At 49.5% G+C, this 13,970-nt stretch overlaps 1 protein-coding gene across 4 annotated transcripts in view; it reads right to left on the bottom strand.

The window, feature by feature from the left end:
* Positions 1-13,970, bottom strand: part of OSBP (oxysterol binding protein) — a 191,531-nt gene that overhangs the window by 20,915 nt on the left and 156,646 nt on the right. For all 4 annotated transcript variants that reach the window (XM_078768327.1, XM_078768325.1, XM_078768326.1 and 1 more), the window contains exons 9-10: positions 8,263-8,383; positions 1,882-1,985 (exon numbers count right to left, since the gene is read on the bottom strand). In XM_078768327.1, the coding sequence (XP_078624453.1) occupies positions 1,882-1,985; positions 8,263-8,383 (225 nt within the window). The remainder of the gene's footprint in view (positions 1-1,881; positions 1,986-8,262; positions 8,384-13,970) is intronic.

Here is a 13,970-nt window from a genome sequence, read left to right as displayed (position 1 = left end):
GTCACAAAGGGTAATTCTAATAGGTCACAAAGGGTAATTCTAATAGGTTACAAAGGGTAATTCCAATAGGTCACAAAGGGTAATTCTAATAGGTTACAAAGGGTAATTCTAATAGGTTACAAAGGGTAATTCTAATAGGTTACAAAGGGTAATTCTAATGGGTTGCAAAGGGTAATTCTAATGGGTTGCAAAGGGTAATTCTAATGGGTTGCAAAGGGTAATTCTCATGGGTTACAAAGGCTAATTCTAATAGGTCACAAAGGGTAATTATAATAGCTTACAAAGGCTAATTCTAATAGGTCACAAAGTGTAATTCTAATAGGTCACAAAGGGTAATTCCAATAGGTCACAAAGGCTAATTATAATAGGTCACAAAGGGTAATTCTAATAGGTCACAAAGGGTAATTACAATAGGTTACAAAGGGTAATTACAATAGGTTACAAAGGGTAATTCTAATAGGTCACAAAGGGTAATTCTAATAGGTCACAAAGGGTAATTCTAATCGGTCACAAAGGCTAATTATAATAGGTCACAAAGGCTAATTCTAATAGCTTACAAAGGCTAATTCTAATAGGTCACAAAGGGTAATTCTAATAGGTCACAAAGGCTAATTCTAATAGGTCACAAAGGGTAATTCTAATAGGTCACAAAGGGTAATTACAATAGGTTACAAAGGGTAATTACAATAGGTTACAAAGGGTAATTCTAATAGGTTACAAAGGCTAATTCTAATGGGTTACAAACGGTAATTCTAATAGGTTACAAAGGGTAATTCTAATAGGTTACAAAGGGTAATTCTAATAGGTTACAAAGGCTAATTCTAATAGGTCACAAAGGGTAATTCTAATGGGTTACAAAGGGTAATTCTAATTGGTTACAAAGGGTAATTCTAACATGTTACAAAGGCTAATTCTAATAGGTTACAAAGGCTAATTCTAATAGGTTACAAAGGCTAATTCTAATAGGTTACAAAGGCTAATTCTAATAGGTTACAAAGGCTAATTCTAATAGGTTACAAAGGCTAATTCTAATGGGTTACAAAGGGTAATTTTAAAGGGTTACAAAGGCTAATTCTAATAGGTTACAAAGGGTAATTCTAATAGGTTACAAAGGGTAATTCTAATAGGTTACAAAGGGTAATTTTAAAGGGTAATTCTAGATGCTTTTGTTCATTTCTAGGCTTTGCCTATTTCATATTAAAAATGCCAAACCGAATCCCTTCCTTCGGACACAGGTGCGATGTTTTTTTAACTCACTGGTATGAAATGCGTAATCACCAACCTGGATGTCTGATATTAATCACCAACGATTACCATATTTACCTTTCAGTGCACAATTAAGTGTACACGCCGTGCATACAGTTTGCTGCAGAACTCACAGACAAAGGATTTGTTCTGGCTGAGGATACCACGCCCAAGTCATTGACACGATGTAATAACCATTATTAGCTGTAATGAGCACAATTCAACGAGCATAGGTACACATGTCAAAACCTTATTGTTCACATTGACTACGCTAACACGTGGTTGGATTCGGGGAGGGAAAAATATTTTATATGGCTGAAGATCTCTGGACAAGCACAGCGGGAGAGCAAAATTCATCCAAACATAAACTGCGGGTATTGCTTCAAAAAGGGGACCAAAAAAACAACAACAACCACGGTCCCCGAAAAGGCCAACCCCCGCTTTGCGGGGAAAAATGGCCTCTAAACGGTGGTTTATACACGGGTATTTGCGACACATCAAGGAAGCATTGGCTTCCTAGGATATACTTGACAAAAATTAAGGATTACACGTCGAAAAATTTCAAATAAAAGCTGCATCGAGGCAAACAAACAGCAAAACGGGCACAGCACACACGGATCTAACACTGCGCACTACCTGGTCAATCCACAAGCGACCGACGATGATGTTGTGGACCGTGATCGTGACCTTCTTCCACGTGAAGTGGTTGCCAGAAGCAGGAAACTCGACGTGGATTGTACCTAAAGAAGAGACCATGCAATGCAGACCGCTCAGGTCGTGTAAAAATACACCGGTTAAATACCTAGAGAGTTGATAGAACACGATACCCCATGCAGTGTTGAAGTATACACTTTAATTTAACATAATATCGATTTGAAAAATTGTTTAAAAAATTCTGGAAGTTTAGCGCTATTGAAGCAGTATTGTACACCGCCCTTTCAAACACCACCTTATTTATCGTGTCCAAGTAAAGTACTTCAAAACGAAGTTGGTGGAAGTGCAAACAAGGCAACTTGTGTTCTGCAGTGTTCAAGTATGTAGTTCAATCTAAATAAAATAAAGATTTTAAAAGCTTTATAAATAAATAAATTCCGGAATTTAGCACCATTTTATCCAGTATCTATTACACCACCCTATCTAGTATGTTACATGAGTTATTCATGCCTGTGTGTGTGTGTGTCCTTTATGACGTCATCCTTAAAAACAGTAAGTTTCCTGTTTGCAATGATTTTCAATTTTGTTTGACTGCCAGACAGGTAGACAACAACAACAACAACAACAACAACAACAACAACAACAACAACATGCATTTTAAGGCCATTTTCCCTGCAAGAGCGGCGGTTAGCCTTGCGGTCCCCATGACAATGTTCTCCATTTTGCCCTATTTTCTGCATCTCTCCTTGTTAACCCCCTTGCCCGCATTTCTTCTTCCACCACCTTTAGCGAAGTCTTTCTCAGTCTTCCCCGTCCTCTACTTCCCTCTACATTCATTTCCATCACTCTTCTCAGTCACTTTCATCCTTCCTCAACACATGACCAAACCATCTCAAACTGTTTCTCTTCACAGCATCCATCACAGGCTCTATTCCCATCATCTTTCGCAATTCATAGTTTGTCTTCCTCTCTCTCAACCTCTCTCTCTCCTACATTCTCAACAGGAAGACAGAATGAAAATATTACCTCACGAGCGAGGTTCCCGTGCTATGCACGGGTGGGAAGCCAAAAGCAAGCAAAAAATGCAGAAATGGTGAATGCTAAACCATGGAACCAATAAATTCCACATTCCTGTGCCACCTTCAGTCGAACCTCAGGCATGGACAGCAGGTTCATGAAGGACTTGCAGAAAAAACGTACCCCGTCAGAATGGTTCTATCCCATCAATGGTGAATCCGCAAATGTTACGGTTAGAAAGTAGAAACCCTCACGTCATTTACTCACTCATATTTAACCTCAATATCTCTATTTTCATTCCAAACAGCATCATTCCAATCATAAATTAATACTATAACCAATATTGTGTTAAATCACTATTGTATTGAGATATTATCATCTATCAGCTCATCATCGTCATGTGTTCACTTCCGGATTCGGGAGCAGGTCCGTATGGAGTAAATTTCAAAATTATAATTTTTTTGAAACCTCCTACCTACCTTACAACATCCGCTGGGACCAAAAAACGTTCCACAGAAGGTTTGGCGGGGCGAGACCCAAAACTGAGGGAGTAGCTTGGGGACGGACGGACACGGACAGACAGACACACTCCTGTTTTATGAATGAATTAATGAATGATCGTTTTAAGGCCATATTCCCCGCTAGAGCGGGGGTTAGCCTTGCGGGCCCCATGACGATCATGGTTCCCTGTTTGAGGCAATGTTTTTTATGGCCGGATGCCCTTCCTGACGCCAACCCTGGTCACGCTCTTACGATGCGCAGGGATATGGTGTACCTATTCTAAATCAGGGTACACACCCTGATCATTCATCCCAGCAAGCTGGTACTCGATTTGCCGACCTCGGAAGGATGACAGGCTGAGTCAACCCCCCTGGCGTTAATTCAGCGATCGACCAGGATTCGAACTCAGGATCCTATGATCCCAAGCCTGTGCCCTAACCGCTAAGCCAACACCAGGCTATTTTATTTTACAACACCAACTATTTTATAATATAGATTATCTCACTCCTGTCTGCGCATGTGCAATCAGGACGAAGTCTGAGACGAAGTACTTTTTATTTTAACCGCAGATTTCTTTTCCGATTCATGTTCAAAATACAACATTCAATTTAAATAAGTAGTTCCTCGATCATAAACTGACGTCTGCAGACAGTCAGACGAACAAACATGAACCAATTGCTTGATCATGATTTTCGCTTAACGTGTGCGGGAGTAATAAATAACCATTTTGTTTTCCATTTTAAGACAACGTTACATCTCTTGCACATGTCCTTTCAGCACATCCTAATGGTTTGCCATGAAGCGAGATGACAGGGTTCAGAAGGCCTCATCTCTCATTGTACATATATGTACACCGGTGAATGCATGATGTCTTTATTTCGTGTCGCAACCAATCAAACCCCAAAATATATTTGCGCAAGAATGTTATTGTAAAAACATTATTATTTTTAATATCCCGAAGGATCACTGCTTGTTCGAGGATATGACTACTTTGATTAACTGTCATCAGGTGTGGACAACATTGAGAAGATTTGGTGCTCGATACTCTGTATCCATGAAATAATTTGAACAATGTGAAATATTTGTAATTTTGAACATGTTTGAATATTTAACCAAGTGATCAATTTTTCCTTCAGCAAAGCGAAACATTCATTTGAGGTGTGGGATGTGGCCCCATGTTGTTGAAACCAACGATTTTCATTTTCTCTCCTTGTTCCGCAGGTAGGTCGCATGTGAAGGTAACGATCTGATGTCACAGTTAGTGGTTTTGGTTTTAGCATCTTTAAAAAATAGGGACCGTAGATTCGTGACAAACTCGATCCACATCAAACGGTGATCTTAGGAGAGCTGAGTGATGCTTCTTCATGTTATTGTGACTTTCCAATCCCCAAAATCTGCAATTCTGTTTATTCACCATCCCATTAATGTAAATACGGCACTACGAGAAAATGATGTCATCAATACTGAAAAGCAGTCACAAAATTCAAACCGTCTTCTGTGACCATTTTCATCAAGTGCTCGGAAAAGCTGAATTTTGTAAGAAAAAGCTTAATATCTTCCTTTAGTATTCGTTACACGGGATGTGTGACCAATTCCTGTTTCAGTCAAGAGTCTTCATGTTGCCTTGCATGGATTTCCGTCCCAGTGTTGCCGTAAAGCTTCACGTCTCTGGGACAGGAACACCAATAGGACATCCTGAACAGCCTTTATTTGCATTTGGTAAAGAGCCATTTGATCTCTCACCATGATGTAACCAGGAACACGTGACGCTGGGAATCTTCACTGAAATGCTCTCTTCAATCTTAGGTGACTGTTTTGATGTACGTGTCATAAAAACGATGCGCTGCTCAATGTTAAATTGCCCCCATTATATTTAATACCTATGAAAATAAATAAAGAAATAATGTCACAAGAAAATGTAAGGAAATTTGAAATTTATTCACAACCATATTACCAATAAAATCTCGGCATTATCAAACGTTCTTTTCAATAGTCCATCTTGTTTTATTGGCCCAAGTCTTTCACAAATGGGCTGGCCAGGACTAATGATCAACCGAAGCAGATTCGAGTGGAGATTTGGAATTTGTTCAAGAGTGCTGGGGATGACTCGCATACTCTGTTGAAAGGCCCTGTGGGATCTTAACGTCCATTGACTGATTGGAGCAAATAAGACACCGAGCTTATTGTATATCCAAGAGAAGGCACACACTTTGCGATGCAACACACCTTGCCCGAGAAGCACTAATCTGATGGTATATAATCTGGTCGGGAATCAAACCCAGACTAGACAGCTTAAAAGTAAGCGCACCAGATCTGCATCATCTTACCAGACGAGAATGCTCGGATTTGCTGGTTGCCGTTAAGGATCCAAAAGCGCCTTCGGAAAAAACAGAATGGGCCATTGTGCGTCGGTATCTTACCTACTTTCCTATTAAAAAGCAAAATTCATATTTCTCAGGTCATACCAGACAACTAAAAAAAAATTTGGTAAAATAAATAAAAACAAGTAGATACATTAAAAGAACACCACCCCAGTGCCAAACAAATAAATAACATCCTCCAGCACGCAGCATTTCCGGGGCACCCCCGGCGTCCGGCGCCGTGCAGCACATAGAAACGGAATTGGGAGGGAGAGGTGTACAATAATTGATTGATTAATTGCGTAATTAAAATAAATAAACAATAGTAGTAAAATAATTTCTCAATCAATTGGCTAATATCATACCTCATCCACCAGTGCTCATCCGAAGCTGTAACTTTTTGAAAATAAATTAAAGTAATTAATCAGAAAAAAATAATTAATTGATTAATCAATAAATCAAAAATATCCTTTATAGCTACATCGCTTGGTCATTGTCGTGTCCGAATATCAGCTTCCTAGCTCTAATGGTGCCTGAGATATTGCCCAGATGAGAAAGAAAATAAATGTGATTAATAACAAAAATAAATAAATAATGGTAAAATAATGAAATTATTAATCAATTTGATAATAGAATATCTAAACCACCACCATTTCATCCGAATCTAACTAAAAAAAAAAAACCCAATCAAATAAGCCATTGATTGAATAATTAAATAATAAATCGATGAATGGATTAATCAATAAATCAAAAACACTCTTTATAGCAAAACCACTTGGTCATTGTCATGTCCAAATATCAGCTTCCGAACAAAAGGTGCCTGAGATATTGCCCAGATGGGAAAGAAAATAAATAAGTACCTAAAATTGATAATAATGAAGTAACTGATCTGTCGTAGTCAACGTGTGGCCCTGAATGGGTTTCTCTCATCTTCTCTTCCTGTTCAGGCTGGAGTTCCCCAAGGCAGCGTTCTGGGCCCTGTGCTTTTTCTGGTCTTCATCAATGATCTTTCTGACTCTTGAAAATCCTCTCTATCTCTTTGCTGATGACTCCACTCTCTGCCGCTCCATTCCTCATCCCTCAGATCGGCAGTCTGCAGCCTCCTCACTCTCTGCAGACCTGGACAAAATCACAGACTGGGCAAACAAGTGGAACATGTCTTTCAATCCTGACAAATCTCACACTCTTACGATGTCTCTCCGAAAACACCGACTGGACAACCCTCCCATCCACTTTCTGAATAATCCTCTCCAAGAAGTTCTGTCACTCAAGCTTTTGGGTCTCACTATTTGCCATGATCTTTCCTGGGAAAACAACAATTCAAATCTGGCCTCCAAAGCCAGTCGCCGACTGGGCATCCTCCGTCGTGCGAAGTCTTTCCTTGGCACACCTGAGCTCCTCACCACATACAAGGCTTTCATCCACAGCTCAATGGAATACTGCTCTCCCTTCTGGGCTGGTGCTCCTGCCTCACACCTCGCTCGTCTTCACGCTGTTGAAACCAAAGCGTTCAGAATCATTGGAATCTCCCGCGATGAAGCTATCTCCGAGGGCCTTTCACTTACCGCAGGCAGGTTTGGTGGTCTTTCCGTCTTCTACCGACTCCTCTCCGGCCTTGCTCCCCCAGCTCTCTCTGGGCTCTGTCCCCCAAATATTCCTACAGGTCGCACAAGATCTGCCTGCAACCCTCTTGTGGTTAAACTGCCAAAATCAAGACTCTGCTCACCTTCACTCCTTCATTCCTCTTTTCTCCTGCCTCTGGAACAAACCCCCTCACTCTCTTCAATCCCACTCCTCCCTCCAGGTCTTTAAAACAGCTGTTCACCACCATCTCTTATCTTCCCCCATCCAAAACCTTGATCTTTTCTACCCCCGCTAATTTCACCCCAAATCCACTTTTTTGAAATACCAACTTCTGTCCTGGAACTCCTTGGTGTCCTTGTGTTTTATACTTCTCCCACCCCCCTTCCCACGCCTCCTCCCCCCAAGCCCTCTCCCTCCCACACATCTCCCGATGTCCCTGCTCTCAAATGTTGTGTTTGTGTGCTTCCCCTTCTCTCCCCATCTTGTCTACCGCTCCCCTTTTTATATAGTTTGTTTGTCTGTTTGATTTGTTTGTGTGATAAATGTTAGCTCTTTCACAAGCCTCAATTCTGTATGCAAAAAAAAAAAAAAAAAAAATTTTGATGAATCAGAAAACAAAAAATACCGTTTTGGTCAAAGCACGTGCTTTGTGGCTCAAAGGATGGCTGAGACATCGCCCGGACAAACAAACAAGAAGGAAAGCAAGAAAACAAGAAACCAGAGTGAAAACTGAGTACTCCCTTTCAGCATGCGTCATTGCCGGGCCCCCTTTGGTGCCCGGCGATGACATCATGCAGTGCCTGGAGATGGAATAGGAAAGGAGCGGTGTACAAAAAAAACAAAATTAGAAAACTTGGATAATTAATCTTGAGATATGATGCTCACATATACCTGTACATACCTAAAGGACTTATAGAGAGGTATTTTCCACGGAACTTGCTCGAGAGGGTGATCTCCTGCTGAAGCTTCCATCCATGCTTCGATTCAGCGTAGTGAGCTGCTGCTGGCGGATGATGGCTCACCTAAAAACAAAATGAAAATGTGAACAATGCTGGGGAATGGATGAACCTCCATCAGCAGCAAATGTAGTTGCTATGAAGAACGTGCAGATTGGATTGAGGAGTAAAATCTGGTCCAAAATAATGAGTCATCTCAACGGAAAGTTCTCCCCTCATCTGGATACAAGGGCCACGATACGATCTCAGGTAATCTGCCATCAATACGCATGATCTCGTCTACCCCAAATGACCCCATTCCCAAGCACTCCGTTTCTCCAGGACCCCCGCCCTCCCACATCATTTTGATTGTTGGCTCAGTTTATTTGCTCCTCTTCTGTTTCATCCCCACTTTCTACTTCCTGCTGTTTCATTCTGCTTGTGTGCAACTTGTTCACCCTCATGTATCTTTTCTTCTTCCCCTTAGTCTCACTGCTGTTGATGTGTGACACTTTCCATGTTGTGCCCTTGCCCTTCCATGTTTGTTTGTCTCTGAACAAGATATCTCAAAAAGCTGTGCACGGATTCGGACGAAATTTGGTGGACAGGTTGGGTAGGAGACAAGAACGAAATGATTAATTTTGGTGAAGATTTGGATCTGGATCTGAAAATTTTAAAGTGATTCTTCACCATTGAGAGATAGGGGAAAAAACCGTTAAAAATCAAGATATCACAAAAATTTGTGGACGAATGATGACAAAACTTGGTGGACGAGTTGGGTAAGAGACAACAAGCCGATTAGCTTTTGGTTCAGGTCTGAATCCAGATCTGGCCTATCAGTGGAGAGAAACGTAAACTGTTCAGCCCGGTGGAGGTATGCTCTCTACCGAGACTATTCTCCAATATTGCTTCCTCTGCTTTGTCCTCTGACAATCCCCAACAACTCCAGGACGCACGCGTTATTCCAGTAACCCCATTCTGGTTAATATTCCAAAATCCAGGCCGACTGCACACCTCACCTTTGTTAATTAATCTCGCTTCTCCAATCTATGGAAGCATCTTGCAGAAGCTGTTCTGTCTCACTCTTTGCTCTGGGGCTTCAAACAAACAATGCACCGCCATCTCTTGTCACCCCAAATTATGACCCGTGACCTTTATTTCACCCAATAACCTTTCCGCACTCAGCCATCTTACTTGCATTTGCTAGTTTCAGTTGCTCCCCACCCCCCCCCCCCCCCCACCACGTGTGTTTAAACAGAACCACATTCTTCAATCCCTGTGCTGTTTCACAATTAAACGTGTTGTATTTTCTCTAATTAAGCCCCACCACCCCCCTTTGAAGCTTCACTCTGGGGCGGAGTTGTGGATGAGCAGACTCTTGACGTCTGGTATGGTGTGTGTGGGACGTCCAATTGGATTCAAACTTCTTGGTTTGTCTGGAAATGAAATCCAACTACCAATGCCTCCACTAGCGCATGGTCGGCATGATGTGAATTAACTGATCGTGCACCAATTGTTTGGCTGGCTAGTGTCTGGCCCAATGGGATTGGAGCTCTTGGGGCGGGTGAGGAAACACAGATGGACAGCATGCCAGAGGGAGAGGAGAAGAGAGGGAGGACGGGGAACGAGGTGTTCGGGGAGGAACGGGGTGGGATGGGGAGAGGGAAGGGATGGGGAGCAAAGAGGGAAGGAGAGCGACGGGGGAGAGAAGAGGAGAGCGACGGGGGAGAGAAGAGGAGAGCGACGGGGGAGAGAAGAGGAGAGCGACGGGGGAGAGAAGAGGAGAGCGACGGGGGAGAGAAGAGGAGAGCGACGGGGGAGAGAAGAGGAGAGCGACGGGGGAGAGAAGAGGAGAGCGACGGGGGAGAGGAGAGGAGAGCGACGGGGGGGAGGAGAGGAGAGCGACGGGGGGGAGGAGAGGAGAGCGACGGGGGAGAGGAGAGGAGAGCGACGGGGGAGAGGAGAGGAGAGCGACGGGGGAGAGGAGAGGAGAGCGACGGGGGAGAGGAGAAGAGAGCGACGGGGGAGAGGAGAAGAGAGCGACGGGGGAGAGGAGAGGAGAGCGACGGGGGAGAGGAGAGGAGAGCGACGGGGGAGAGGAGGGGAGAGCGACGGGGGGGAGGAGGGGAGAGCGACGGGGGAGAGGAGAGGAGAGCGACGGGGGAGAGGAGAAGAGAGCGACGGGGGAGAGGAGAGGAGAGCGACGGGGGAGAGGAGGGGAGAGCGACGGGGGAGAGGAGGGGAGAGCGACGGGGGAGAGGAGGGGAGAGCGACGGGGGAGAGGAGGGGAGAGCGACGGGGGAGAGGAGGGGAGAGCGACGGGGGAGAGGAGAGGAGAGCGACGGGGGAGAGGAGAGGAGAGCGAGGGGGGAGAGGAGAGGAGAGCGACGGGGGAGAGGAGGGGAGAGCGACGGGGGAGAGGAGGGGAGAGCGACGGGGGAGAGGAGGGGAGAGCGACGGGGGAGAGGAGGGGAGAGCGACGGGGGAGAGGAGGGGAGAGCGACGGGGGAGAGGAGGGGAGAGCGACGGGGGAGAGGAGGGGAGAGCGACGGGGGAGAGGAGGGGAGAGCGACGGGGGAGAGGAGAGGAGAGCGACGGGGGAGAGGAGAGGAGAGCGACGGGGGAGAGGAGAGGAGAGCGACGGGGGAGAGGAGAGGAGAGCGACGGGGGAGAGGAGAGGAGAGCGACGGGGGAGAGGAGAGGAGAGCGACGGGGGAGAGGAGAGGAGAGCGACGGGGGAGAGGAGAGGAGAGCGACGGGGGAGAGGAGAGGAGAGCGACGGGGGAGAGGAGAGGAGAGCGACGGGGGAGAGGAGAGGAGAGCGACGGGGGAGAGGAGAGGAGAGCGACGGGGGAGAGGAGAGGAGAGCGACGGGGGAGAGGAGAGGAGAGCGACGGGGGAGAGGAGAGGAGAGCGACGGGGGAGAGGAGAGGAGAGCGACGGGGGAGAGGAGAGGAGAGCGACGGGGGAGAGGAGAGGAGAGCGACGGGGGAGAGGAGAGGAGAGCGACGGGGGAGAGGAGAGGAGAGCGACGGGGGAGAGGAGAGGAGAGCGACGGGGGAGAGGAGAGGAGAGCGACGGGGGAGAGGAGAGGAGAGCGACGGGGGAGAGGAGAGGAGAGCGACGGGGGAGAGGAGAGGAGAGCGACGGGGGAGAGGAGAGGAGAGCGACGGGGGAGAGGAGAGGAGAGCGACGGGGGAGAGGAGAGGAGAGCGACGGGGGAGAGGAGAGGAGAGCGACGGGGGAGAGGAGAGGAGAGCGACGGGGGAGAGGAGAGGAGAGCGACGGGGGAGAGGAGAGGAGAGCGACGGGGGAGAGGAGAGGAGAGCGACGGGGGAGAGGAGAGGAGAGCGACGGGGGAGAGGAGAGGAGAGCGACGGGGGAGAGGAGAGGAGAGCGACGGGGGAGAGGAGAGGAGAGCGACGGGGGAGAGGAGAGGAGAGCGACGGGGGAGAGGAGAGGAGAGCGACGGGGGAGAGGAGAGGAGAGCGACGGGGGAGAGGAGAGGAGAGCGACGGGGGAGAGGAGAGGAGAGCGACGGGGGAGAGGAGAGGAGAGCGACGGGGGAGAGGAGAGGAGAGCGACGGGGGAGAGGAGAGGAGAGCGACGGGGGAGAGGAGAGGAGAGCGACGGGGGAGAGGAGAGGAGAGCGACGGGGGAGAGGAGAGGAGAGCGACGGGGGAGAGGAGAGGAGAGCGACGGGGGAGAGGAGAGGAGAGCGACGGGGGAGAGGAGAGGAGAGCGACGGGGGAGAGGAGAGGAGAGCGACGGGGGAGAGGAGAGGAGAGCGACGGGGGAGAGGAGAGGAGAGCGACGGGGGAGAGGAGAGGAGAGCGACGGGGGAGAGGAGAGGAGAGCGACGGGGGAGAGGAGAGGAGAGCGACGGGGGAGAGGAGAGGAGAGCGACGGGGGAGAGGAGAGGAGAGCGACGGGGGAGAGGAGAGGAGAGCGACGGGGGAGAGGAGAGGAGAGCGACGGGGGAGAGGAGAGGAGAGCGACGGGGGAGAGGAGAGGAGAGCGACGGGGGAGAGGAGAGGAGAGCGACGGGGGAGAGGAGAGGAGAGCGACGGGGGAGAGGAGAGGAGAGCGACGGGGGAGAGGAGAGGAGAGCGACGGGGGAGAGGAGAGGAGAGCGACGGGGGAGAGGAGAGGAGAGCGACGGGGGAGAGGAGAGGAGAGCGACGGGGGAGAGGAGAGGAGAGCGACGGGGGAGAGGAGAGGAGAGCGACGGGGGAGAGGAGAGGAGAGCGACGGGGGAGAGGAGAGGAGAGCGACGGGGGAGAGGAGAGGAGAGCGACGGGGGAGAGGAGAGGAGAGCGACGGGGGAGAGGAGAGGAGAGCGACGGGGGAGAGGAGAGGAGAGCGACGGGGGAGAGGAGAGGAGAGCGACGGGGGAGAGGAGAGGAGAGCGACGGGGGAGAGGAGAGGAGAGCGACGGGGGAGAGGAGAGGAGAGCGACGGGGGAGAGGAGAGGAGAGCGACGGGGGAGAGGAGAGGAGAGCGACGGGGGAGAGGAGAGGAGAGCGACGGGGGAGAGGAGAGGAGAGCGACGGGGGAGAGGAGAGGAGAGCGACGGGGGAGAGGAGAGGAGAGCGACGGGGGAGAGGAGAGGAGAGCGACGGGGGAGAGGAGAGGAGAGCGACGGGGGAGAGGAGAGGAGAGCGACGGGGGAGAGGAGAGGAGAGCGACGGGGGAGAGGAGAGGAGAGCGACGGGGGAGAGGAGAGGAGAACGACGGGGGAGAGGAGAGGAGAGCGACGGGGGAGAGGAGAGGAGAGCGACGGGGGAGAGGAGAGGAGAGCGACGGGGGAGAGGAGAGGAGAGCGACGGGGGAGAGGAGAGGAGAGCGACGGGGGAGAGGAGAGGAGAGCGACGGGGGAGAGGAGAGGAGAGCGACGGGGGAGAGGAGAGGAGAGCGACGGGGGAGAGGAGAGGAGAGCGACGGGGGAGAGGAGAGGAGAGCGACGGGGGAGAGGAGAGCGACGGGGGAGAGGAGAGGAGAGCGACGGGGGAGAGGAGAGCGACGGGGGTGAGGAGAGCGACGGGGGAGAGGAGAGCGACGGGGGAGAGGAGAGCGACGGGGGTGAGGAGAGCGACGGGGGTGAGGAGAGCGACGGGGGTGAGGAGAGCGACGGGGGTGAGGAGAGCGACGGGGGTGAGGAGAGCGACGGGGGTGAGGAGAGCGACGGGGGTGAGGAGAGCGACGGGGGTGAGGAGAGCGACGGGGGTGAGGAGAGCGACGGGGGTGAGGAGAGCGACGGGGGAGAGGAGAGCGACGGGGGAGAGGAGAGCGACGGGGGAGAGGAGAGCGACGGGGGAGAGGAGAGCGACGGGGGAGAGGAGAGCGACGGGGGAGAGGAGAGCGACGGGGGAGAGGAGAGCGACGGGGGAGAGGAGAGCGACGGGGGAGAGGAGAGCGACGGGGGAGAGGAGAGCGACGGGGGAGGGGAGAGCGATGGGGGAGAGAAGGGGAGAGTAGAACGGGGAAGGGGAGACAGGGGAGAGGAGAAAGGGGAGGGACAAGGAGAAAGGTCAGTGCCACAGCTAAAGAGAAAGGGTTATTAGTCCCCGACCTGGAGGAGACTATAGGTTTGCTCTCAATCTGTCTGTCCATTCTGTCCGTCCCACCTGTGGTTTTGTGCACGTTTTTCCATACCCTTCAACGTATTCAACTG

The sequence above is a fragment of the Myxine glutinosa genome, chromosome 14 (genome assembly GCF_964187855.1).
Source record: "Myxine glutinosa chromosome 14, kmMyxGlut1.1, whole genome shotgun sequence".
Classification (NCBI taxonomy): Eukaryota; Metazoa; Chordata; class Myxini; order Myxiniformes; family Myxinidae; genus Myxine; species Myxine glutinosa.
Note: the sequence above shows the minus strand (reverse complement) of the source record. Positions and strands in the feature narration are given on the sequence as shown.